The 25,937-nt window shown below is 38.8% G+C and overlaps 1 protein-coding gene across 4 annotated transcripts in view; it reads right to left on the reverse strand.

The window, feature by feature from the left end:
• pde1cb (phosphodiesterase 1C, calmodulin-dependent b) overlaps positions 1 to 25,937 on the reverse strand; it is a 123,927-nt gene that overhangs the window by 13,823 nt on the left and 84,167 nt on the right. For all 4 annotated transcript variants that reach the window (XM_088085684.1, XM_088085683.1, XM_088085685.1 and 1 more), the window contains 8 exons: positions 16,863 to 16,976; positions 14,486 to 14,668; positions 11,585 to 11,651; positions 9,669 to 9,785; positions 9,009 to 9,149; positions 6,875 to 6,975; positions 5,017 to 5,145; positions 4,369 to 4,470 (listed from right to left, as the gene is read on the reverse strand). In XM_088085684.1, the coding sequence (XP_087941810.1) occupies positions 4,369 to 4,470; positions 5,017 to 5,145; positions 6,875 to 6,975; positions 9,009 to 9,149; positions 9,669 to 9,785; positions 11,585 to 11,651; positions 14,486 to 14,668; positions 16,863 to 16,976 (954 nt within the window). The remainder of the gene's footprint in view (positions 1 to 4,368; positions 4,471 to 5,016; positions 5,146 to 6,874; positions 6,976 to 9,008; positions 9,150 to 9,668; positions 9,786 to 11,584; positions 11,652 to 14,485; positions 14,669 to 16,862; positions 16,977 to 25,937) is intronic.

Here is a 25,937-nt window from a genome sequence, read left to right on the forward strand (position 1 = left end):
ATGTACTGGCTGACTGCAGAAGGGTTCAGTAGTCTCATTTTTACTTAAAGACATGTAGGCTATGTAGGCTTTTCCTAAAAAAACAATGTATCCCTCTCAATGAGCACTAGTGACTCACTAGAACCGTGTGGCGGTGTATTTATGTGCAGAGACTCTGCACTCTGCCTGCATTTTTTATTGCTTTCTTATTTTGTTGTGGTCAGGATGTTCTGTAGGCTGGAGCCGATAGCAGCGGTCAGGTGAGTTTGGAGCTATAACAAGTTAACAACCAGGTGCCAGACTGTAAGCAGAAAACTGCAGACACAGTGTCGGAAAAAATGCAAATATAGCAAACGAGTGTGAATCTGGGATTGGCTATAACTTTGACTGGCGATACTTGATTGGTTTGCATGTCATGACCAACACTTCCCTGCATTGTATATCTCTACAAGATAAGACTAGTTATTTTTACTCTCTATATTTTTATAATTCAATGAAAAGACCAGAACCAGCAATGTGGAAGTCGTCTGTCTCTTGATACTTTTCATTAATTTTCATAAATGGCCAGGCTTTTCTTATTCACTGTTTGCATGTATAGCGACAAAAAAAAAAAATAATGCATCACAGTTGGTACATAACTAACGTTTTCATGAGACAGTAATTTGAGTATAATCCTCAAAACCGGGAGGACTGCATTAAAGAACAATTGTTCAGACGGGAGTAAGGAAGCAAGACGTATAAAGGACAAAAAGTCCATGTTGGGGTGGTGGATGGGTCCAGTACAGGCCCGCCAGGAAAGCCAATCAGCCTTGCTTCTAATTTTTTGCAGTATTGCAGTGAAAAAACCCCACTGCGACTCAAAATGCAATTTTCCCATAAGTTACCACTGTAAAGGAGACATCTGGAAAACTGTTTACAGGACACCTCAAACTGTTTACAGGACTGCAAACAAGGTCAATGGTGACTATTTCAATCATAAATGTTTTAGCCATGGTGGTTTTGAATTTGTGAAACTCTCCGGCAGCTGAGAAAGCATTTAAAAATCTGTGATCACAACATAAAGTCTATGAACCAAAAGGAAGCTTGTGAATGGAACCAGCAGGAGACCACAGAGATAAACACATTAGCTAGACACTTGATGTATGAGCAAAGAGAGCATACCATGGAAATGAATACGCACCATTTTGGCATCTGGTATCGAGGTATTATTATAGATAGGTATTATTATAGAGCTATGGTCCAACAACACAGGACTTTCCCCCAGGACACCGGTGTTCAGTACCGTGACACCAAGTGAACTTTGAGTTAGGTACATGGACACTATGTGTCTTTTCCTAAACCTAACCTAAACTAAATACATTTACTTGCCTAAACCTGACATACATAATTCATGTTAAGTACTCAACATTATTCATGGTGCACTAATTCTTTAGAAATCATATGAACTGTTGTGGAGGATATGTTGCTCTGCCACAGCCCATTGGTTCCTATTAAAGACCTAAATCTTTACAAATGGCTCCCAAATGTACAGTTTCACGTTACGCAGACAGAAGTAAATTGTGCATTAGTAAGGGAACATTTTCAGTGATGGATTAATACACATTTGGGAGTGTGTATTTCTGACAGTAAGACAGTGTACGTGGGATCGACTCATAATAAACAGTGACTGTATTCATGCTAATAAAGAAACATGTCAACCAATACAACAGTGTGGCTCAGTGATGTGTTTTTATAGCTTTTGGGCAACAATGAAGCTGTAGGAGATTATTTAACATTGTATTAATAGGTTCAATTCATTGTCTTTTCATGGAATTTGATGATAATAAGACATCCTTTAAGTGTTGTCATGGCACTCAAATGGAAGCACCCCCGAACTGTCAAACCGGTGACAAACAACGTAAAACTATTTCGAGTTAAACAAACACTGAATATGTAAAAACATCTATTAGAACCACCTAAAAAAAGGGAGACACCTCCAACTAAAAAGAGAAAAAAACAGTCCCCTGTCATCATTCTGCCTCCATTAGCCAAATCGGTTTTCTACACTGGAACACAGTGTGAAGACGCATCTTCTCACCTCATCAGACATCCGCGGCTCTGAAATATCACCTGATAACCATATCAAAATATCATGTTTAATGGACTGATGCATGAATGAGCGGACACAGACCAATATGGAAAATTGGCACACAAATGAAAACACACACACAAACACACAGCACAAGGTTGAACAGAGGTGAGAAAGACCAGCTCAAATTTCCCCCCCATTCCATTTGTGGCAGATTGGGTCTTAAAGTGCACTCAAAGCAGGCCTGGAGCAGACTGGTTTGAATTACTTCACATTAGAGTCTATTCAGCATTACAGCTTCCTGCAGACTGCAATCTCATTTATGTGCATGCGTACCCTATATGGTAGCTTGATGATTTCATTCCATTCAGCACTCTTTGAATTTTGAGATATATTCACAAATAAAGCAAGCACAATGTTGTTGATTCCCACATATGTTCTCAGGAAGCTGGTTATCTCCACATCGCTGCTTTCTGAGCATTTTTTTAATCATGACAAGTGCCGTGCTATCACAGTGAAAAGAATACCCCGAAGGTCAACGAGTTTCTTACAGCCGTCTCTCGTTGCAGCAACATCAGCAGTGATGACTCATCACGTCATATGATAGTTTGCCTGATAGCTCACTTGCTTTACATCTGTGTCTGCATGTGGAGGAGTTTCTGCTATCAGTCAGTCACTGTAGAGGGAGCTGTGCTCGAAATGCATGAACATTCTGCAGTCTGGTGACCGTGGGTGCAGCAAAAAAAAAGTGTGTAAGTGTTGTATTCCAGTTGTATGCCTCCACGAACCACTTAAGTTTACATCCATGTCTGTGAAAACATGAATGCTTCACACACATCTTTTCCCAACAGCACAGAAGATCTATACAATCAGCACAGTTCCAAGGTGACACCAAGATTAGTGTCATCAATTCAGTATCTGACCAAATTCCCTTTCTGTTCCTGAGATATTCAATAATGGCAAGAGAAGTGTTTTTGCAGATGATCAATATCTCACAGAGAAGCTGACCTTTGACCTTTTGGATATAAAATGTCATCACTTCATTGTTTTATCCTGTCAAACATTTGTGTGAAACTTCATATTTTGCCTTCTAACTCTTGAGTTATGGTCAAAAACATGTTTTGTGAGGTCACAGTAATCTTGATCTTTGACCACCAATTTCTAGTTAGGTAATTTTTGAGTCCAAGTGGACATTTGTTTGAAAAAAACCGAGGTGCTCTCGAGATATCGCATTCATGAGAATGAGATGCACCGATGGACAACTAGAACACAAAATGCCTCTGTCTGAAGTCAAGTCTCCTGTAGGTTTAATCTTGGAATTAAGGCAAAGATTAGTTTTATAGAAATTTGAATTGTTTATACAACAGTTTGCAAGCTAATTCAAAAAGTGACAAGACGATCCAAAGCAAAGAGATTGAGCATCAGGCACACACCACTATGTGTGAAGCAAGACCAAAAGCACCATCCCCAGGTGAAATACAAAGTCTTTAGGAGGTCCTATAAATTGCAAGGCACAGGTCATGTCATACACGGGGACAGAGAGGAACATGTTAACTAGCTTGTGGACTTCTACTGAAAGACGTGCATAACACAAGTGTCCTTGAGAAAGGGTTTAAAATGTTTAAAGCACAGGGAAACTTATAATACTGTGCAGAGGATTTCTGATTTTCTCTCTTAAATGAAATATATTTGCCAAATCTCAGTAACTGCTAGTGGCTGCAAGTGATTGAGGCATATTTTTTGCTGCAAACTTTGTAAACTGCAAAATGCAAGAAGCAGGAAAAGAGCGCTGGTAAAGAAAAATTGTTCCTGGATGGCTAATGTTTTCTAACTGGTCGTCTTTGCTGTAGCAGCCTTCAGTACGCCAGCAAACCTGCCAGCAATATTTCTGCCGCCGGCTGTCTTTCACCACAGAGTGTGCAAATATATTTCACCATGCCAAATCTGGTGTGACTGCACTATAACTCAGCTGCAGGGTTCCAGCAGAGAAACACAAACTATCCTGTGTTTGTGCCCAAGAGGGCCTGTAGTTATACCAAACTGCATATATAATGCACACTTGGTATGATTTGGCCACAAAATACTCATTACATTTCTATTTTTTATTTCGAGTAAACAACACCTGAGCAACAGATACAATCCCGGTCCACTTGATATAAACATGAAGTCTGTTGTGTTGTGAACATTGAGTTCACCCTCGGGGCAGGGCTAATTGGGTTGTAAACAGCTGGAGGTTAGTACACAAGAGGCTGATGGCAGGGTTAATGAGGATGTAAATTGCTGGGACGAGGTAAACAGTAATGAAGGACATGTCAACTGACCCCTCAGGTTGTTGTAGGAAGTTCTTCATGGTCTTAACCTGCTGGAAGTGGCACGACATATCTGTGGCCAATACCATCTCCACCACCAAAGCCCGCAGCTCTCTGAATGAAAACAAAGGAGAAGGGGGAAAAGCAGTGGAAAGCGTGATACATGTGCTGTATAATGAACTGTCAAACTCGCAGGTAATAAAAGCCGACTTATTTCGGAAGTCCCTAAAAGTAAATGAAGCCAGCCAACACAGTTTTTGAGAGCTATTTGTAATATCTGCTTTGACAAGTCCCAGCTTATGCCGGGAGAAATCGGATTGCAGCTGTCTCTGTTAATGTATTATCACACTCAACGGTTCCATTTTGCACAAAGTTGTTGGACCTTGAAGGTAATCCAACTTTTCAGATTTTCACGCCGTGGAGCATAGTTGTTAATCTTGAAAAATAAAGCGATAAATTCACTCTTGGTTTTGAGCAGGTGATATGTGCATTGTCAGACTGTTCAGCTTGACCTGCCTGGTTCTCACCTGTCAAGTCTGCCTCTCGATCCGTCTCCAGCTACTACATCTCTGCGTTTTATGTCCCTTTGCTGTCACTCAGCTCTTTCATCTCTCTGTCTTTCTTCCTCTTATTGTCTGTCTAAGTAGCCATCTCACTGACCTCCAGTCGTCCTTGGAGAGGTTGTAGAGGATGTTCATTTCATCGTCGTCCTGAAGCAGGCGGTACGCTGCGCTGACGTGGTGACTCTCCAACACTGAGCGGTCATTGTACAGGATTGCTGTGTCTGACCTGTCGAATAGAAAGCAAAGCATTAGTTTGGTTTTTATTGGAAAAAGAGCAGCTTATAGAGAGATGATAGAGCCCTTTATGTTGCTACTTCATCAATTTATCTGCAAAATGTGTCACTTAGGAGAAGATATACTGTAGAGGGGGAGATCCTTGACAGATACAATAAAAAAAGAATAAAAGATAACAATAAGGAATGGTTCATGTATTATCTCTATTGTAACTATAATATACATCAGCTCCTCGAGGATGATGCAGCATCACAATTATAATAATTAACGCAAATTTAACCAATCTATGTGAAATCTGTGCAACCTTGCTATTATGTCCAATCACAGCAGCTTTTCTGCAAATTTGAGCGGTCAGACATTTTGCTGAGTTTCACCAATCATAGCTGTTCCAAGCATTACATCACCAAACTCACTACCTTGTTCATCACATTTTATGAACATCTCACATTTACCAACGAAAATTAACGCTAAAGACCGTGCAAAGCAATTCCCTGATTTTCCACAGGAAACTGGGTGTACACTGTTTTCAGTGCATGCAACGCTGTGGTTAGAACAGCTGAAATGTGTAGACAACAAACAAGACAAATGACCATGACAGAAGCTGCTGAATCCAGATCTATTGCAAGTGCCGAAAGAATCAAAGTGTGTTAGATTAAATAAGCATGGTTAGTGGTGAAGTTAGTGAAGCATAAATCACACAGTGATAGAGGCATGCTTGCCCGTGTGTGTGTCTGTGTGTGTGTTAAAGAAAATAGTTTAGGAATAAAAAGTCTCCAAAAAATATATACGTGGTTTGACACTGTTATTTAAGATATCAAGCTGGATGTGTAATGAAATCAAAGATGGAGATTTTGTGAGGCAGATGCAAGAAAAAAAATTAAATGAAAGTACGCTCTCTTTGATATTTAATAGATCTATATATTTTTTAAATCTGCCTTTTTTTGTAATTTTAACTTGCAACGTTAAGTTAATAGCAAAAAAAAAAACCCTGCCTAAGAACACCCCAACATGCATTGCAATATTTTAGAAAACCTGCCATGATATGAAGCATTTTAGGATGTAACCCCCCCCCCAAAAAAGCCTGCGAAATACTGGAGGAACTAATGTGCAAAGAAATACTCACAAAGTCAAAGATATACAGGTTGTACACAACACAAAAAGGGTTAAACTGCTAGCACTTCATAGAAAAGGACAGCATGTTACTGAAAATGAGCCACTGCTAGTAAGAAGTTTGTAAAAATAAAATTTGAATTTTTCGTGAATCTATTTGAAAATTAAACATGACATAATCTGGAAGGTTTCCCTCTCTAAAATGTTTCATGTATAAAAGAGTATCTGTACTTTAAAAAGTCCCCAATGTTTTTTTATATGAAGTTTTAGAAGTTCTTTCTTTCTAAATGAAAGTTATATGGTCAATTAAACAAACCCCTGAGGACAATTGACTTCTGATGTGAAAATAATAATGGGAGTGAAGACAGCGTTTGGCAACACAATAAGTAACTTTAATTAAAATTCTAACAATAGGTTTTGTCACAGTGTGGTCTCTCCAACTCAAGTTCTCAAGGGCAAAGAGTTTGGAGTTCATTTGGACTCCTGTCCTGCCCCAGTGTTATTACTGCACTGCAGGCGATCTCAGTGTGATTGTAAAGCCCCCTCGCTGCAAATGAAAACATTGATCGGGTAAGTCACTGCCATGCATTTTTGATTTTATGATCCATTACCTTGTCTGAATGTGGAAGTTGTTTGTGGTCCCTGTGTGCTCGTAGTCGTGCACCGCCGCCGCAAAGATCATGGCAAAGATCTCAAGCTCAGTCAACCAATGCTGCAGGCAAAAGAGGAGGAGAAGAAGAGGAAGAAGAGGCGGTGGAAGGGAAGAGGTGGGATGTGAGGTGAGATAATGAGTAGGAGGAGGATATTAAGAGAAGTATATAGAAGAAGGGGAAGGGGGGGCAATGAAATGGAAAAAAACAGCGACATCGACAGGAAAGAAGGAGGGGAAAGTAATGAACAGACGAGGAAAGAATGGACAGAAATTAGAGAAGAGAAATGAGAAGCCAGTGAATGGAAAAAAGGGAAATGCAGCGAATGGTAAATCACGACAGAAAGATGTGGAGGAGAAAAGTGATATAAAGGATGCAGAGAGAAGTATTTGGCATGGGGAATACATTAGCATCAGGGATGAGGGGAAACAAATGGGGAGGAGAACATAAAGGAAAGGTCACAAAAGCAACAAGGAAGCTTTAGATAAGACAAGCTCTATTGAGGATCACATCTTAAACTGTCACTTTAACACTCAGCCCTTGTTTTCTCTCAGACAGCATCTCAGTCGGGTTTGTTGCCAAATATAAATTAACAAGTCATGCTCTCTGAAATTAAATAACAAATTAAGGCTGTCATAAGGTGATGACACACACAATGCTTTTCTATTTAGGTTTTTTAGGTCAAGTTAAAAACCATTGTAGGCATGACTCGTGATGACATCAAAGAAGCGGATGATATCAAAGTAGCAGCAACTTTTAAAGGAATAGCTCGAAATTTTGAGGAGTTTATACATATATGTCTGTGTTGAGATTTAATTCTTTCCTGAAAGTTTTTAGTCACCTCTTTTATCTTCAACAAATCTTTATTATTTGCATTAGTGAAATTAACACTGCAGACATGGGAGTGGTATCGATCCTCTCATCTAATTCTCAGCAACAAAGTGTATATCCCAAAATGTCAAACAATTCCTTTAACTGACAGAAAAACAATGATTGTGAAACTGAATTTTATCATATGAACACACACAACCACCTGATTCTAAGAATAAACATATGAACAGCCAAAAGAATGTAAATTATGTGGGCTGTACCTGCGTGTGTGTGCGCTTTTATTTATGGGCGTTAATCTGTGAGTGTTTGCAGCGTTCACACACCTCTGAGATGAACATGCATCTGAGTGCACTCACGTACACAGAGTGGGATTTAGCTCAGAAGGCCCAGTCGATATTGGTGACTAATCAACAGTAGGGGGATGGGGGAGTCATTAAGAACAGGGTGTGGGGGTCGGGAGGTGGGTGGGGGCAACATGGCCGATCCATCCCTCAGTATATTTCCTCACGGGGCCGGCTTTATGAATGACCTGTTGATTGTTGATTTAATGGAGTCTGGAGGGCCTGCGAGATGATAGATGCTGTTCCCCTGCTCTCCCTGGAGCCTGCGGTTCTAGCAGTAATGTGGTTTACTCTGCAAGGCACCGCCCCAAAAAAACCACCATGTCGACAGCTGTCGCAGCTACCTTATTAAGGTGATTAAATAAAAACACCGGGAGCGGAGGCGGCCGGCTGGTTGGCTGTTTGGGGACTTTGAACTCGGCTTTAGAGAGGCTAGTGGGTTTTTTTGTTTGCTTTTGAAAGAATGCAGCATCAGTAATGCCCGAAAGTCACTCGAGTGGGAAGGAGTGAAATATAGGTCAGATGGAAAAAGAACAAAAGCAACATGAAAAATGAGAAGTAAACATGAACTGAAAACATTTGACTTCAAATGTTGAGACAGTGAGCATTAATAAATGTCACATTTTGACAGATATTCTTCATAATATGAGCTGGTGATCTCACACCAGCTCTGAGCACAACTGGAGTGTCTTGTTTCTTTAATGAAAAAAAGGCCCATGGCTTCTCTAGGAAAAAAAACCCATATTTAGAAGCTGACACGTCTGACAAAGCTGCAATTAAGCTGGCATACGGCAGCTGTGATAGAGAGGTCCAGAATATCATCTGCCTAAAAGGATTTTACCTCCCGGGAACTGAACGCCTATATATTCACATGCTTTCTGTAGGTTTTTCCAAACGTAGGCATACAGACAAATCCTACTCACCACCATGCCAGTCTTGAGTAGCAAATAGTGTACAGTCTGTGTGACATCAGCAGCGTGCATCAGGTTGTGGTAGGGGTTTTTATGTTTGCTGTATCCCACTTCTAGGGCCTCCACAAACGACACCACCGCAGAGATTGGGATCTGATGGCAAACAAAACAACAGCAAATGACTGAGATAAAAAAAAAAAAAACTTCTAAAAGCTATCTGGTGATTGAAATGATGAGCCAATGCAATTTCAGTGCATGCACAGTCTCTTCAACGTCTGAAATTGATGTAATAAAATAATGGATCGTGAATCCTTGAGGCAGACTATGATTACATATTCATGTCGTCTTCACTGCCCGTGTCATTTACTCTAAGATGCTGTCACTTAAAGTGGAGAGTTCTCAGCTATAAAATGCTGTGGAAAATAATATGAAGCATGTCCAACCCCCTTCATAATATGGTCATTGTTGAAATACAACAACCCGATCTAACACTTAAGAGACAGACAAGCGAGTGTGCTCACTTCCATCAAATCAGACACAGTGAAGGGGAATTGTGATGGCTCTTGTCATATGTACTGAATATTTCTGGTATCTCCTTGTTTTAATGACACAAAGGTAAAGCAGTGGGGGAGAATGTAAATACATAGATCCATTATAACCTTGTTCCTTTACCTTGAAACGGCTAATGAGGTCGTATCTTGTAAGCAACTCGTAGAATATGAATTTAAGTGCATGATCCCCGCTGGCTTCATTTAGGGCGAACACGTCAAACGACCACTTATCAACATGCTGTGGGGAAAGAAAAAAATCAAATAGTGACATGTCTTTCCTCAAACAATGTATTAGTTTTCAGAAAAACAAACCAAAAATGGGAGGATCGATGGCACTACAAGTCAAATTGTTTTAAGTGGAGCTAGGCTCAGACTACAGGAGAATCCTAACCAAATTTGAAATCAGGGTCACATCACGGACAAAAGAAGAAATTTCACAGATATTCTCTCTAATTGTAAACATGCACACACGATAAGATTTGAAGATAATGGCGTATCACACACTACAGAACACTGTAAAGAATATTGTACCAAAGTGAGCATGAATACACCAACTCAAGTGATCTCAAGAGGAAGCAGATTTAAACAACATGTAGACCGGCGCGATGAGACAGCTTGCTGCAATGCAGGGTTGAAAATTAACTTTTTTGTCCACCTGCCACTGTGGCTTGTAGATTTCAAAATCTAGCAGACCTTGAATAGATTATTAGTGAAGCATATCTCACAGCCATTTGCATAACATTTGCTTAACATTTGGCTGGTGCTAATTTCAAACCCAATGTTAATGTTAAAAATGCTTTGCAGTGATAAAAACAAAAGCAGAAGGCTTAAAAAATCTGGATTGGAAAATGTTTTGGGTACTGGCTGTCAACACGGGTTGTCTGTTCTTCAGCAAGAACTGGAGGTGAGTTTTAAAATGTCAGTTTTAACAACAGTAGTATGCGAACTAACGTTAACCTCAAGAGCTAGCATGTTTACACCTGCTTGGCAACACTATCAGCTGCTCCATACCAACAAAAACACCAGATCTTCACTCCAGATGTCAAAAATGTGAGAATGATAGGTTTGGGGTGGCCAGGTTCTTCAGGAGGTTTGAAGGTGAAGTATATAAGATTTATGGCGTTTCGTGTTGAACTGTAGGTTGCAACCAGTCAAAATGTCCCCTGGCTACAATTTCTTCAGTGTTTGTTGTGCAATTGTCTACAGAGGTCTCTTCTTCTCTAAAGCAAATAGACACAATGATTTAAACTGGTAAAAACACTGAATAAAGCAGTTTATTTAAAAATCATGTATTTTCGATGTTGTTTAGCATGTCGCTGTGGGCGGCTTGTCCACCACATGCTAATGTGTGGTCACCTTTTTGTCCAATAATTTAATTTCCAGATGTCAAGAGGTTTTCAACAGAAGTTAAATAATCTGCAGAGACCTTTTCCTTTCCAAAACAAACATTAAATAAAGCAGTTTCACGAATCAGTGTACCTCCAGTGCAGCCCATCACAGATGGGCTTCATACTACAATGGCTGACGCAAAAATGCAAATGGCCCTAGCTGGAGTTAGTGTTTTTGTTTGTCCATTCTGGGCTATTGTAGAAGCATGGCTGTGCAATATGTCGATCTCCACAAATGAGGACCTGCTTCCTATGTAGATATGAAAAGCTCATTCTAAGGTAATCACAGATCACAGAAATTCTTTTTTTCAGGTGATCATACACTAAAGAAAACACACTTAATATATTATTGAGGTTTCAGCCAATTTATTCCTGCAAGTCCAACACACTGGACTTTAAGACTGGATCTGTAAAAGTCTCACATCAACAGATATTCTGGGCCAAACATCAGCACAGACTGAGGCATTGGACCAGACTTGTCCTCCGTTGTAGTGAGGGGTATATCAAGGATAAATCTACCAAAAACTCCTGTACTCTGAGCCCAGCTGAACTCTGGGTATGTAGTCTCGATTTTAGCACAAGAGTGAACAAACTCGGAATTTCATATCTGCATGCTTCTTCTTGGATGTGTGTGTGCACATGTTAATACCTTCAGCACAGATATGACAGAAGGGGGGTAGCTGAGTCCCACCATATTGGAGGTGCGTCGGTACATCCTGTTTGGATGAGATAAAAACATCAAATGAAGCGCACCGCTGAGTTTAAACACCAGAGGTTACCACACTGGCCCCAAACCACAGCCTGGAAGGTTCCCCACCAAGACCCACTATAAACCCGCAAATCAACACAACTCGATATGAGGTAGGTTAAGTTGAGAAAATGTGACAGCACTTTCAAGTCTGTTTTTTTTTTTTTTCACGTGCAATAGGTTTAAGGTTTTGTCGAATATGAGGCGTAGAATAGATTAATTTAATAACAAAATACAAAACAATCTCTGTAAGTCTTCATTAGATTAATAGAGTCATTAGAAGCAGCTGGAAGGCAGAAAAGTTGGTGTACTTTGCTCAGCATCCCAAAGTAAAATATAACAGAAATTTGCCATTGTTTTGAAAGTAAATGTCTTAAAATAGCTTGAAACCTTAGTAAATGGGCTTAAAACATAGGAAATAGACATTGAGCCAATTGACAAGAAATTACTCAAAATTAGTAAAAATAGAAAACAAAAATGGTAAAAACAAATCGACAAACACAGCAAACAAACAAAAAATCAACAAGGAAATTACCTAAAAAAGTGCTATAAATGTAAATGTAATATTCATTTTAAATATTATGTTGTAATTACTTAGTTTCCTGGACATTTCCCTTATTTCAAAAATATTATTATTTTTATTATTATCATTACTATTACTATTATTATTTTCTATCTCTTTCTTTTCTTTTTTTGTTTTGTTTATTTTTTAAACTTATTTTCAGTTCATTTTCTGCCAGCTTTTCCTAATTTCTTGCAACTTGCGGACATCTTTTGTTAAGTTGCTTGTTGCCATATGTAGCTTTTTAGCCATGTTTTAAAAAAGAAATCAAACCAATTTGGCCAGGTTTCAAAGGTTAAAATGCTTGTGAAAGGAGTCTGAATGTAGCACAAGAAAACTGATGTCAATCCAGGTGTCAAAGGGTTAAATGCAACTAAATATAAAGTTGGCCATTTTGTCAGAACAGGACTTTTTATGTAATTTAAATTTGAGTACACCTCATGCTTCATCAGTGCTCCACCTTTTCATTCTCATCCTCCATTTCCCAACCTTTCTCCATTGTAAATGTCTGAAAACAGACGTCCCTCTGTAAAAACAGATTAAGAAAGATTATAGCTTACATGTTTGAGGCTCACTGATTTGAACAAATGCATGTTGCATGTAAGTGTGTGATAAAGCGCAGCCTTGGAGAGAGAGCTATTTGCAACTCTCTGAATGATTGTGTTTAGTCAGGCTTGCCAAGGCTGTGATGATGTATGGTCGACTCAGGTGAGTGAGTCACTGCGCAGAGGATGCACACATATTTCCAACAGATTGGACTGTAAAGGTGCAGACCAGATTTCAAACCCGGCTGAAGTGCCTAAGAGTTTTTTATTGTCCTCTCCACCTTCTCAGCTGCCAGTAGTTTCTATTCAGTAAAGTACACATGCAAGTTAGGGTAGACTTGAAAAATATGCTCTATTTATGCATTCATTTATTCATGATTTGAACTGCATGGACCAGGATGGCTGACGCAGCGAGTTATTGTTATCGCTGTCATTGTTGTTGTTTGTTTGATGTACTTTTCTTGTTAAGTGTCCCTGTATGTGCTGTAGCATAAACTGCCTCTGAGGACAGTTAAGTGTTCTAAACTTCGCTAAAACAAAAACCAATCGACAGTATTCCAACCTAGATCATTTCCTTAATACTTCTACTTAAGATATTCACTACTCCATATAGATCACTCAATTGTTTACTGTGCAGCTGACCATAAATTGGGATTTGAGATGCTTAAAATTGCTATTTTGCACCATTATTGACAAGTGTCTTCTTGAATGATGCTATAAATGCAACATATTGCATTGTGTGATTGTTAGCAGAAAGTAGCCTATATGCCTACTTTGTTTTTCCACTGTGGACATTTCACAACAATTTTGTCATAATTAGAGTATGAATTCTTGAGTTATGGCCAAAACATGTTCTGTTGTATGATAGTGACCTTGACCATGACCACCAAAATCGAATCAGTTCATCCTTTAGTTCAAGTGGATGCTTTGCCAAATTTGAGGAACTTCTTGAAGGTGTTCTTGAGATATCGCATTCATGAGAATGAGACGGATGCAAGGTCACAATAATTGTGACATTTGACCACCAAAACAAACCAAAACAGTTCATCATTAAGTCTAAGTGGTTGTTTGTGCCAAATTTAAAGAAATTCCCTCAAGGTGTTTCTGCGTGTCCTCTTCGCAAGAATAAAATTGAATGACAACTGGAAAACATAATGCAACTGCTATTGCCAGTGCGGGGGCATAAATAGTGAAAATGTCCATATCAATATGCCAAAGTTACTAAAAGTTTTGTTTTGTTCAACCAACAGTCAAAAACTCAAAAATGTTTATGTTAGTAGTTTAACAACCAAGAAAACCAACAAATCTTAGAAACCTCAAGTGTTTTGCTTTTTGAGACTAAAACAGTTACTAAAAATATCAGAATAATGTCTGATTATTTTTCGTCAATCAACTAACAGATTAATCAACTATGTGTTGCAGCTCTACAATAAAGAGAGAGAAATGGATTTTGTTTACTTTTTTGTTAAACGTGTGAGAACAATGTGGTTGTCCATTCATTATTCAAAGCCAAACTAAAGATGTTGATTGATAGAACTGCTTTAAGTCAGTCTGGGCTACACTTGAACAATGATAGATTGGCAAACTCAGTGGGAGAAAGATAAAGGTAAAAATCCATATTAATTATTTAACATTGATGACTTCTTGCCGATATGTGAATGTAGCCGTGTGCTTGTGCATTGCACACCCGTTTACCTCTCGACAAATATTCCCGCCTGGACTGCGTGCACGATGCTGCGGAAGCGAGGTTTCTCTTCATTGCGCCGCAGCATCAGGCCCATCTGGCGAGTGAAGGTGGAGGCCAGCCAATCCCGCACCTCTGAGGGTACCGACTCTGACTGGATGTCACTGAGCTCATCCTCTGTGTCCACCAAACGCCTGAAAGAAGGCAGGGATGTAAGGTAAAAGACAATAACACACAGAAAAGAAACAAAGGGATGAAAAACAGACAGATGCAGAGAGACTAAAGGCTTACTAAAATATTCAGCATTTATCGCAGCTCTGTTTTCACAGGGGATCAAACTGAAAATCCCAGCGCTGTCCATCAAATAATATCACTTCTTATGTAACATCAAAAAATCCCAGGCCTCTTGAAACACCATGATGGGGCGTATTCAAATCCAATTGTGTGGCATAATTCTCTACAGCTACCCTGTTGTGTTGACATGTACAAGGGATCAACAGCAAAGCTTGTTGGTCTCTACCCTCTGAACTGAATACATGTTCTTATGGCAAAGAGAAAGCATTCACATTGCACTGATAATCATAGTGCTACATGGATTCTGCACTGGATAGTTCATCATCCTCCATCATGGTGTGGTCGTGCCACCGCTGGCCCTAATCTGGTAGGATCTAGATGACGAGAGGCTTACATAATTCCATAAGCCTGGTCATATCTCGGATTCTGGACCTGCATTACATTATTGACATACATTGACCTTTATAGCTCCCAAACTTCAACCATACTTTAAAAATTCTTTGCCACAACAACAATCTCTCCATCACCTTTAGGTAAGCAATTTTGGTTGCCTATATCTTACCGTAGGGAGACACTGTGCTTTATTTTATTGTTTAAGGATAAGCTGCAGATGACTATACATACCACCTACTCAAATTTGGGGTGGAAGAGGTATTTAATTTACTTAAAGGGATAGTTTACATTTTTTTGAAGTGGGGTTGTAAAAGGTACTTATCCGTGGCAAATGTATTGTCGTAGTAATTTTATCATTGTCAAACAGACTTTATTCCAAGTTCACAGAAACAAAATAAAACAAAAATCCTCTTGGTTCGTCTTTCCACATTTGCAACAATAACCAACTCTGGTTTGGTTGAAATAAACCATTTCTTCATTCAGTTAGATTTAAAAATATGCTGGCTCAGTATGAGCTAAAATTACTGTTTATTCATATGGAGTCTGGTTGGTTTGACGATAGTAATTTTGGGGACGTTTTTGATAAAAAAAAAAAGGACCTCACTCTTTAACGAAAAGGTTATCTCTGTAGGGATCCTTCCCATGATGTTTTCAAAAACTTACGATAATAATCCGAGCCTGTCAGTGGCAAAAACAAGCGCTTGCCCATGACAAGTCCCGAGTGGTTGTTTTCTCGCTCAGTACTAGACCAGTTTCAAAATAGTTATTCCCACAGGATCCCGCACATTTTTTAAATTACTTTTCAAGGACCCATGATATTTTTTGTTCTTGCTCCAGTTGCCCATATTTGTAATTTTGGCTAGCTGGCTTACATGGAGGAAGAGACTAAAGGCAGGTTAAAAAAGATACAGCTGAAAATAACTGAATTTACCCATTTAGTAAAAGCACAGAACTGAGCCATATAACATTAAATCATTATTACTGATGTGTTTACATGTAGTAGGTCCAGGAAGATTTAATTTCAAGTGCTTCATATGCTGTTGGGTAGTTTAATCAATAGCAATTTACATTTTCTCAAAAAGGTAACAAATAACCACAGATGTTTCATAAATAAAGGAGAGTAAAAAGTGCAATGTTTCCTTCTGAAATGTAATGGTTGGGAAATACAGCAGTTTTTTAACTGATTCTGATAACGTGTATGAGCTGACTTGAAGGGGATAGTGGATGGCCTGAGACGGCTACCAAGCTGCTGACAACTGCAGAACACTGCCTGTACTGTTCGAGACCAACAAACAACAAACAAAACCAAGAGGTTTTATTGCCTAAACATAACCACAGCTTCACTGTTGCTGAAATGTAAGTCATTACATATTGGCTGAATAGCAAATGTCAATCTTTACTCTGGCGATAAAGTTGCTTCATTATTACTTTAGAGTTAGGGTAGGTTTTGCAACGTCCCTGCTACACATTTATATATAAACATGTTATACATTAAATCCATTATTCATCAAATGGTGTGAGATTCTGTAACCAAGCAGAGAGCCGAAATGGTTAAAATGAAAGGAACAATTACAGCAGAGGTCAATTGCCATACTAATGATAGTCATCCATTTTCCAAAGCCTGGCCTTTGTCAGTGCTGCACTGTTGTTCTCAATAAATGAACCATGTCAATACTTGATCCGTCACTTTTATTTCCTTACCTCGTCTCCTCGATGTAAACCGATTCCAGCACCGACGCTGCATACTCAAGGTTTTTCTTGAGGTCACTGAGGGAAGCCTCTCCTCTCTCCAGTTGCTTCACCAGACATCTTAATCTAAAACAGAGATTCAACAAGTCGTTTAACAAATGGGATTACTCCCCTGCCATCTTGACATGGTAAATTAATTTGCAGCTGATATGACATTAATCTGGGTGGGTTCCTGGTCCACTAGGCAACATGTTTTTTTTCTTCTGTTCAAGTAATCCTGTCCTCTCGGTCTAAACAAAGTTGGACAGCAATAGACACAACACAAATTGATAAATTCCATGTATCAATAAGACATTGTTAAACAGAACATCTATCTATCCATCCATCGGTCTAAACCAGCTGTTCTCAAAAGCATGAAATCGAATCAGTTCTGAAAAGATCAAACACCATCTTCTTCTCGCAATATTTCTCAACAGTTATCATATTAGATATAGATCAATGTGCACAATGTTGTTTTAAATATTCTTGAGCATTGGCAAAAGCCCACCACAGATACACAATAAAAAGCAAAGCAACTTTACATCCATTTCTGCAAACTGCAACCTCTTGCTGTATACCACCTGCTGCTGTGCTGGAGGTCACGCGCTCCCTTTCACAGTGAATGCCCACAGAGGCTACGTTTGTTGTTGAATTATTAAGCAGAAAGGTGGAGAGAGTGGGCGGTTTCAGATGCTCCCATTGATTACATTCAGGACACTGGCAGTGAGTGCAATTTTTCCCAAGTAAAGCCTCCAAAATATTTCTGTGAAGATCGTTGAAAAAAAATATGGATGTTCGTGAATTCAGTATGTTTCTTTTTTTTATATTGCCAAAGATGGGGTTGAGGCAAAAATGTATTGCGTGCACAGCAGTAGAACACCCTATAAATTACCAGACTGCATAATTTTCAACAACACAGAAAGCCTTTTTCATGTGGAAAGAAGCCCTGAAAAGTAGAGGGATAATATGCAATCTAACCTCTATCCATTTATCAGCAAAGTTTTAGGATGGACCCCTGAAATACTGTCTGCTTTGAAACAATTAAGTGGGAAATGCTGAAAATAATCAGGGTATTTCCCCAAATCCATCATTGCAAAAGACACAAAGTCCTAATATCCATATTCATGCAGAACTGACTGCTTCCAGAAAATTTCTTGGCAATCTAACCCATAGTTGTCAAAACATTTCACTCTGAATCAAAAATATCAAACTTCTGGTGGCACTTGAGGACAAACAGATGATCACCAACAACACACTGTCTGGGAACCACAACTGTATGATAAACTCTAATGGCACAGCAGCTGATATTTTTTGAGATCTGTCTGAACAAAGTCTGAACAAAGTGGTGGAGCGATCAATCGACCGACAGACCTTGCATTGCAATCCCTCGAGTCATATTGCTAGAGTTACCAAAAATAAACTAACTGTGAAAATAAACTAACATTTGATATCTTTGCATTGATCTGCTCCTTGAAAGAGTTTTCCCAACAAAGAAATCACTAATCACTAATCTAATCTTTAGCAAAGATGCTAATGTTACTGTTTGCTACAAAAATGAAGGACACTGGCCAGAAAATCCATCCTTAGGGGACAATCACAATCCCCAAGCATCTGAGTAGCAGTGTGTCGATGTATTGGGTTTTACGCCATAGATGGAAAAGTAACTAACAAAGACTGTTTGTCAACTTTATACAAAGATTCTGTCTTATCCTTATTCTAAGAAATCTGCAAAGTTATCCATTAACGTTAGCTTGCCACCCATGTTAGGCAGCAGAGACACTGCATACAAGCGGAGCAACAGCAGGTGCACAATCTAGTCTGATGGCCTACTGCTTGGCACACTCAGCCAAAGACCCCTAAAAATGCCATCACCACCAAAGTAGCAAGATTTTTGTGCAGGACATGCAGCCCATTGGTGGTTCAAGTGTTTCAAGATCTCACGATGGAACTAGAGCCATGAAATTCCAAGTTGCACCATAATCTCAGAACGCATAGTGCAATTGCATGACATTACAAAGGAAAACAGAAAGACTGTGTGCCATTTTGAATGCTACCATAACCAGCGATGTATTAAGATATGAACACTTTTGTTCCCTCAAATAGCTGGCTTTTTTACCCAAATGACAAGTATACTTTAGCATCACTAAGGGATGCAACCATGGATGTTGTACTGCTAAAGAACCAAGGAAGGGAAATGTCAAGTATGAAATCTGCAGGCAGAAATTCTGGCGGCCAATCAATCAGTCCGTTACAAACAGGCACATTTTGAACGAGCACTGCACCAGTCTTAAGAATCATAAGGAAGTGAATGGATGAAGGGTGAGCTGCAACTCTAGAATCACAACACATGTCATTCGGTTGGCACTAATGATGGTTATTAAGAACAGCTGTGTGCCAGTGAGCCAGCTTCCCTGCTAATATACAAGAATAGAAAAAAAACCCTACCTCCCCAAACAAAGCTCCTTGTCAGACTATAATTCACCATAAATGTTGAATTTTGCTCAGTTGGCCATTTGATTTTTACATCCTGGCAGTGCTGGCATGCTGTGTCTACTTGGGAAGCCAATGTTGAATGATATTAGCACATGTACTGAGAGAGATGTCTCCGGTGAGTGCTGCTGTGAAAACGCTTTGTCACAGGCTCATTGCTTTTGTTTGACTAACAATACCGATAACTGGATGGCCAATCAATGTTTGTTGTTCAGTCAAAACACAATTTGCCAGATTTAGCGCATCCAAAAATGCTGAGATGAAAGAAGGAACAATTTAACAATTTTGTCACATCCCTTTGTGCATGCCAGGTTGCAGGACAAAAGTGAAAATTTGATATAACCATTCAAAAATAAACTTATGCTACAAAGCCACTTGGGTTTCTTTTTAAAACTAAGAACAAACACGTGATGATGAGCCGTGTGCCAAAACATATGATAAATCAGTGTCTCTGCCAACCAAAACAAAATTGGCTCATTTCACCTGCTGTCATTACCAAGCGAGGCTACATGCTGGGTTAATAGCCCGGGTCAGGCCAAAAGTGACTCCTGGGCATGGAGCCCACTGGGATATTCAGTTTAAGACAGAAGAAAATCCATGTTATTTTCTATAGCTTGGCACTCAATGGTGAGGCAGTGAGCTCATTTTCTAAATTCTTTTCATGATCAACTTCTCACTCTCCTTAACTGCTCAGTGAGCAGGGAAAATGAATCTGTAAGCTACGAGTTAAACAACAGCAGCAACAGCACAAACACAAACTGTTTTATTTGTAACACCTATACACTAACTAAACACCAATCAATCTGAGTCTTAGCACATCAAATAGACCTCAGGTACGCTAACCTCTTTTGTGAGAACTTGGCAAACATGGAAGCAGTGAGAGATGGTAATTTATTTGAATGATTTTTCATTAAACAAAATTCTTGACGATTATTATTTCATCATAAGTGATTGTATCATTGTTTCAGACCTGTACTTTTCCTTTTCTGAAACCATTTGTTAAGTATTAATGCAGCAGATAAAGTAATGCAACAGTGATTCTGAAGAGCGGCACAGCGCAGATAGAAATGTAAATTCTGGCGCTGCTGTGTATTAAAATATAAACACAAGTTATTAGGTGTATTGCTTTGAAATACATTTTGCTCAGACTACTATCCTGAGAATATTACTAATACATATACATGAGATGCAGTTGACAGTTGTGATAAATATGGTGAAGGCACTGGACTGAGCTGTTTTAGTTTGGGATTTCTAATATTACACAGCATGGGCGCTATACCTTTCAGAAAAGCGAACATATGAATGTTTTAGACATGCTGAGGACGCAGACAGAGAGCAGAAAGTTGGTTTATAGATATTTTGGCCACAGTTGATTCTGGGTTGATTCTAGCCAACATGCATTAAAACTGATCACAGCTGCTGCTCTGTCTGAGAGATTAAAATACAAAAGCTACTGTTTTCTGTGAAAGATTAAATAAACATCTTTTTTTTTGATACTCCAAAGACAGATTCTGGGTAGAGTATCATTTTAAGGTTATGCACAAAGGCTGTGGATGCTTTCCTTGAATCTACAATCATCGGCACCATTTTTAGCACATTACTTTATGAGAAAGATAGAAAATGTCACATGTTCTGTACAGAATTTAAAGTCCTCTGAGACTGACCCATTTTAGTCTGAAAAACACTGTGTCATCTGCAAACTGATGTAGTTTAACAGAGATTTTCTATCAGAGCTGCAAGAGGAAAAAGCCCACAGCCCTGACCTGCTCCATATCTGAAGTTCAGGGTCTATGGTGTGAGCTTCTCAGACTTATTACGTGATGTCTTGTGTCTGACAGTTCAATATTTCACTGACAGCTGCTTCCAGCCAGGGTCAGCTGGTATAGCCTCACCTGTAGGAGCTCTGATATTATGGTGTTGAAATACACAAGAAAAATCCTAACATGTGTACTTGAGCTGTTACGTTATGAGAAATTAAGGTGCAGTGCTGTATTCAATATGTCATCACAGACCTTTGGACTTGGTATATAAACTGTAAGTGGTCTAACAGTGAGCCTGTGCTTCATGGCAATTGGATAAGGACATTTTTTCCAAAGGTATTTTAATTTCAGAGGAGGAGTTTAGTTTAGTTTGGAAAACTGCATATTCAAGAGACTAAAGAGCAAATTGCTTACTATTGAAAAAAACAATATATTGCTTTTGGCAAAAATTACAAAGAACATATGGCAAAATATAAGCATTTGTTTACTCAAATGCCACAGGTCAGGATACGGTGCTTTTTACAAATGGACTTTGTTTTTGTTTTGTTTAAAAAATAATGAAAGAATATATCTTTAAAGACCATTTTCTAAACAAAAATCAACATCAGTACTCTGCAGGTTTATTCAGAGGGGTTCATTCATATCATATCATTCACTGAACAATTTATAGAACATTTTATTCTGAAAAACACTGCAAAAAACTGACTTTTTTATATGGCTATTGGCAAGTATTTCTGATTTATGGAGTGAAAAAGAAAAAAATCCATTTCAAAATGTGTCAACAAAATTAAATTGAAATTTTGAGCCTGGCTTTATCCATCTTTGTTCTGGAAATGTGTGCAAATCAGTGCATATTTCATTAGATAATGCCTCATTTTCATATTTAAGCATGAAAAATCAATAAAAATTCAATACAAAATAATTGCTTACATTAATTAACAATTAATCAAAGTACATTATCAATTTTAGATGTTTAATGGTGATGTCTATATGCTAAAAATCTTACCCTATTAACCTGGGGTGTCTTGTCTTAACTCACAATATTGTCTGATGGGTGTTTTTTTCTACTAAACTGACAAATTCCAGTGACCACTTGGTTAAGCAGGCCAGTGACAGAGCGAGACAAAGACATGAGCCCCCAGCTGTCTGCTTCTATATCTAAAGATGAGAGATTTATTTGTTTTCCCCCAGAGAGGGTGAGCAGAGAGCACAGAGAGGAGATTAGAGTTGGTATTCAACATCTTCCTCCTCTATTCTTACTGCCTCCACTTCTTTGGCCTCAGCTGACCTGCTCAGAAAGAAGAATAGAAATTCAAAAAATGAAAGGACTGGTGTCAAACTAGAGCCGCCCTGCAGTACACAGTGGGGATATACAATGCTCAACCTCTCGGCAGCTGTTGTGACAGCCAGCACTGAATGTTAAAAAAAAAAGAGAAATTAAACAGCAGAGGGTAACGTAGCAACAGCTCTCTCCTTCCTCTAACAATTGCTTTGTCACTCAAGCAAAAAAACACTCTCTGCATACCCACGGGGAAAAACATTTTTAAAAATGAAACCTATTCCATTCTGGCCTAACTCATAATCAAAACTGGTCCGTTTCTGCTTCGAGAAGCGGCAGCAACAGTCAGAACCTATTTTCAATGAAACAGAAAGCATGTTGCTGGTTGGGCAGAGAGTGCTGCCAGGATGTGAAAATTGGTCAGCGCCTGTGTTCCAATAACATTCTAGCCTAGACGGTGTGTAATCAATGGCCTGAGGTCAACGTAATCACCCGGGGAGATTAGCATGCTTTCAGGGAACACACACAGGTTTTCAGGCTGATAAGCGGAACAAGGCCTGTAAAAACATGATGACTCAGTTAAGCCGTCGTACCACGTATTCTGCAGCCTCAACCGTGATTTGTGATTGCAGAGGAGGTTTGTCAGTAAAATACTAGAGTCCTGGGACATCTATGTTTTCACAAGACAGATCAGGTCGAGCAGGATTCTGAGGCATGGTTTAATCTGGAGTTGGCCTCTGATCAACAAGGAACAGCTCAGGGTTTGACTTGTTTATTTCTCGATTGTCGTAAATACTCAGTTGTACTCATAACGCATTTGTGTTGTTTCCTCTACATCATACAAATCCCTTCATCAAAAAATGGCTTGCTGTTGGTACAGAACTGTGACATATTGGAATGATATACAGTAAAATCGTCAAATTTTCTTTGAGCATATTTAATTATTCTGATGGCATACATTTGTTTTAAATTGAATGATTCCACTAAAATCAGTTTGCCCTAAAGTAAGCAATTTACTTTTATAGCAATTTTTCCATGTCTACTCACCAATAGACAGTAAGAGTAAGAGCTGAAATGATGAGTTAATCGATTGGCACAAATTTAATTTCCAATTGATTTGACAATTTTAAAGCAAAATTGTCATTTTTTGATAACAGCCTCTAAGATGTGATGATTTGCAACCTTATTTATTTCTTATGAGACAGTAAACTGAATAAGCCTCTGGTAAAATGTCACTATTTTTTTACATTTCAAAGAGCTAATGATCGATAACAACAATTATAAAAAATAGTTGTTACTTGCAGCCCTAATTTGGATTGAATGTGTGTTTATGTGGGTGGATGGCATTATGGATTGCCGCCAATGTGCACATTTTATTAAGTGTAAAAAGTCCCACATACTTTTGAAATTGGTGTTACATGACCAGAGAAAACAGAGAAAAATAACTGTAGCAATTGCTTTTGCTCAAGAAAACCTACAACTACCAGAATGCACTGCGCCCACCAATAAACACTCCCAGTTTTTGGTGAATTAATGCAAGCTTGTCCATTTTGATACAGGAACAATATGGCAGCTGTCTAAAAACATACGAGGCTAGAAATAGACAATTCGAAACAGAATCTTGGTTTATACTTAATCGGCGCATCCTAATTTGATGTCTTAATGGAAGTTTGGTAAGGAGAAACAGCCATAAAGCCAACTAGAGCTGGCAGATATAGCCGCACCAATGAGCAAATGAATGCAACAAATATATATATATATATATATATATATACATTTACAGTTTTTTCACTGCAGCACACACTGTTTGATTTTCATATAATACTGTAATGACAAAATGTGAAGAATACATTTACATGGGGAAAACAGACAAAACATCAGTTGAGTTCTCCAGAAAAATATTTTCTTTTTCATATGTTAATATGTGTTCCCTTTGAGCTTTTGATGACAAATGATTCTGCAGACATTCATAAAGAAAAAAAAATGTTAAAAAAATGAAATGCATTGTTGTAAAATGCCAATTATTGTCTGTCAGATTCATAAAGCATTTCTAGTACAGACAGTACAACCCAGTGTGTCCTGTAAAAATGCCCTCCTTTCTGCCTCAGTGTCGCTGTGGAATGTGAGCTAAATGCCTAAATAGTATGTAAATATAAATGTTAATGTGACACCCACACTGTCACATCGGTGGCCATTCAGTTTTGGGAGGGAGCTGCAACAGCAGGCTCCGGCTGAATGTTTCTCCTGCTGTTAATGGCTCTGATTAAAATTACAAATCCTGTTACAGTGCAAGTAAGCAGCACTCTCAGAGTTATATTGGTAACTCCTTTAAAAAAGTTCTAATATCTGTTCTAAACAAAGCCTTTCCCGTGGGAGGTTGCAAATGACAGATGTGACAAGAATGGTGGGGGACAGAAGAAACCTTAAAAAAGATCAGTGGTTGGCTGAATGCAGCCCACTCATGTCAAAGTCTGCCAATCAACTCCACAAGATAAAGCAAAAAAAACCGTCAAAAATGCTTTGAGCACAAGATAAAAAAAACAAAAAAAAAACAGTTGAAAATCCTTTTTTCCTTTTTACAGAAGGTGAAATGAATTCAGTGGTTTAATGCAACAAAGACCAAAAGATTACATTCTTGTGAAAAGTCCCTGTAATGTCTTTCGTGTTTATTCTTTGTTCAGTATCAACCCTTTATGCTTGGCACGAACAGAAACCTGCAAGCTATTTTGAGATATTGTGCAGTCTTTTTTGTAATCACTAAAAAATGAACAAATTAAGCAATGCAGTAATACATGACTGACTCAAAATTTTGACTAAGTTTGGGTCTATATAGCACCAGCACATGGGGTAACAATGGCTTGTTTTGACTAGAAATTTGCATTTTAAGTTACTTCCATATTTGAAAAATTGAATTAAATTATTTTAAAGTAGAAAAAAAAGTTAGAATAGGATTCTAAATGGGCCAAAAAAAAAATCTCCATAAAATTGATTTATTTAACAACCAGCCGTTAATGTTATGATACACAGGATAGATGCAGCACTGAAGGACTGTCTCAGAGTCACTCGCGGCTACCATGAACTAACAAAACAGCAACCATTCGACAACATGTCACTTAACCAAGTCACTTAGCCATGTGATGCTACCTTTTTACCCTGGCACTGTGTGTGTGTGCGTGCGTGCGTGTGCGTGCGTGTGCGTGTGTGCGTGCGTGCGTGCGTGCGTGCGTGTGTGTGTGCAGAAGAGAAAAAGCCAACAATGACCTATGTGGGCCAGTGGCGTGGACCTCACCGTAAAAGCTAGAGCCACAGATGCTCATTGACAGCCCAACATTGACCGACGGCCAGATGTCAATTTGGTGTGTCAGAGTGTGCCAAGACCAAGACTTTAGGGGTCGAGACCGAGCCAAAACCAAGACAAACCAAGTATATATATATTCTTGGTTTGTCTTGGTTTTGGCTCGGTCTCGACCCCTAAAGTCTTGGTCTTGGCTCGGTCTCGACCCCTTAAAGTCTTGGTCT

The sequence above is a fragment of the Plectropomus leopardus genome, chromosome 12 (assembly GCF_026936395.1).
Source record: "Plectropomus leopardus strain MGB_pleo_1.0 chromosome 12, ASM2693639v1, whole genome shotgun sequence".
Classification (NCBI taxonomy): Eukaryota; Metazoa; Chordata; class Actinopteri; order Perciformes; family Serranidae; genus Plectropomus; species Plectropomus leopardus.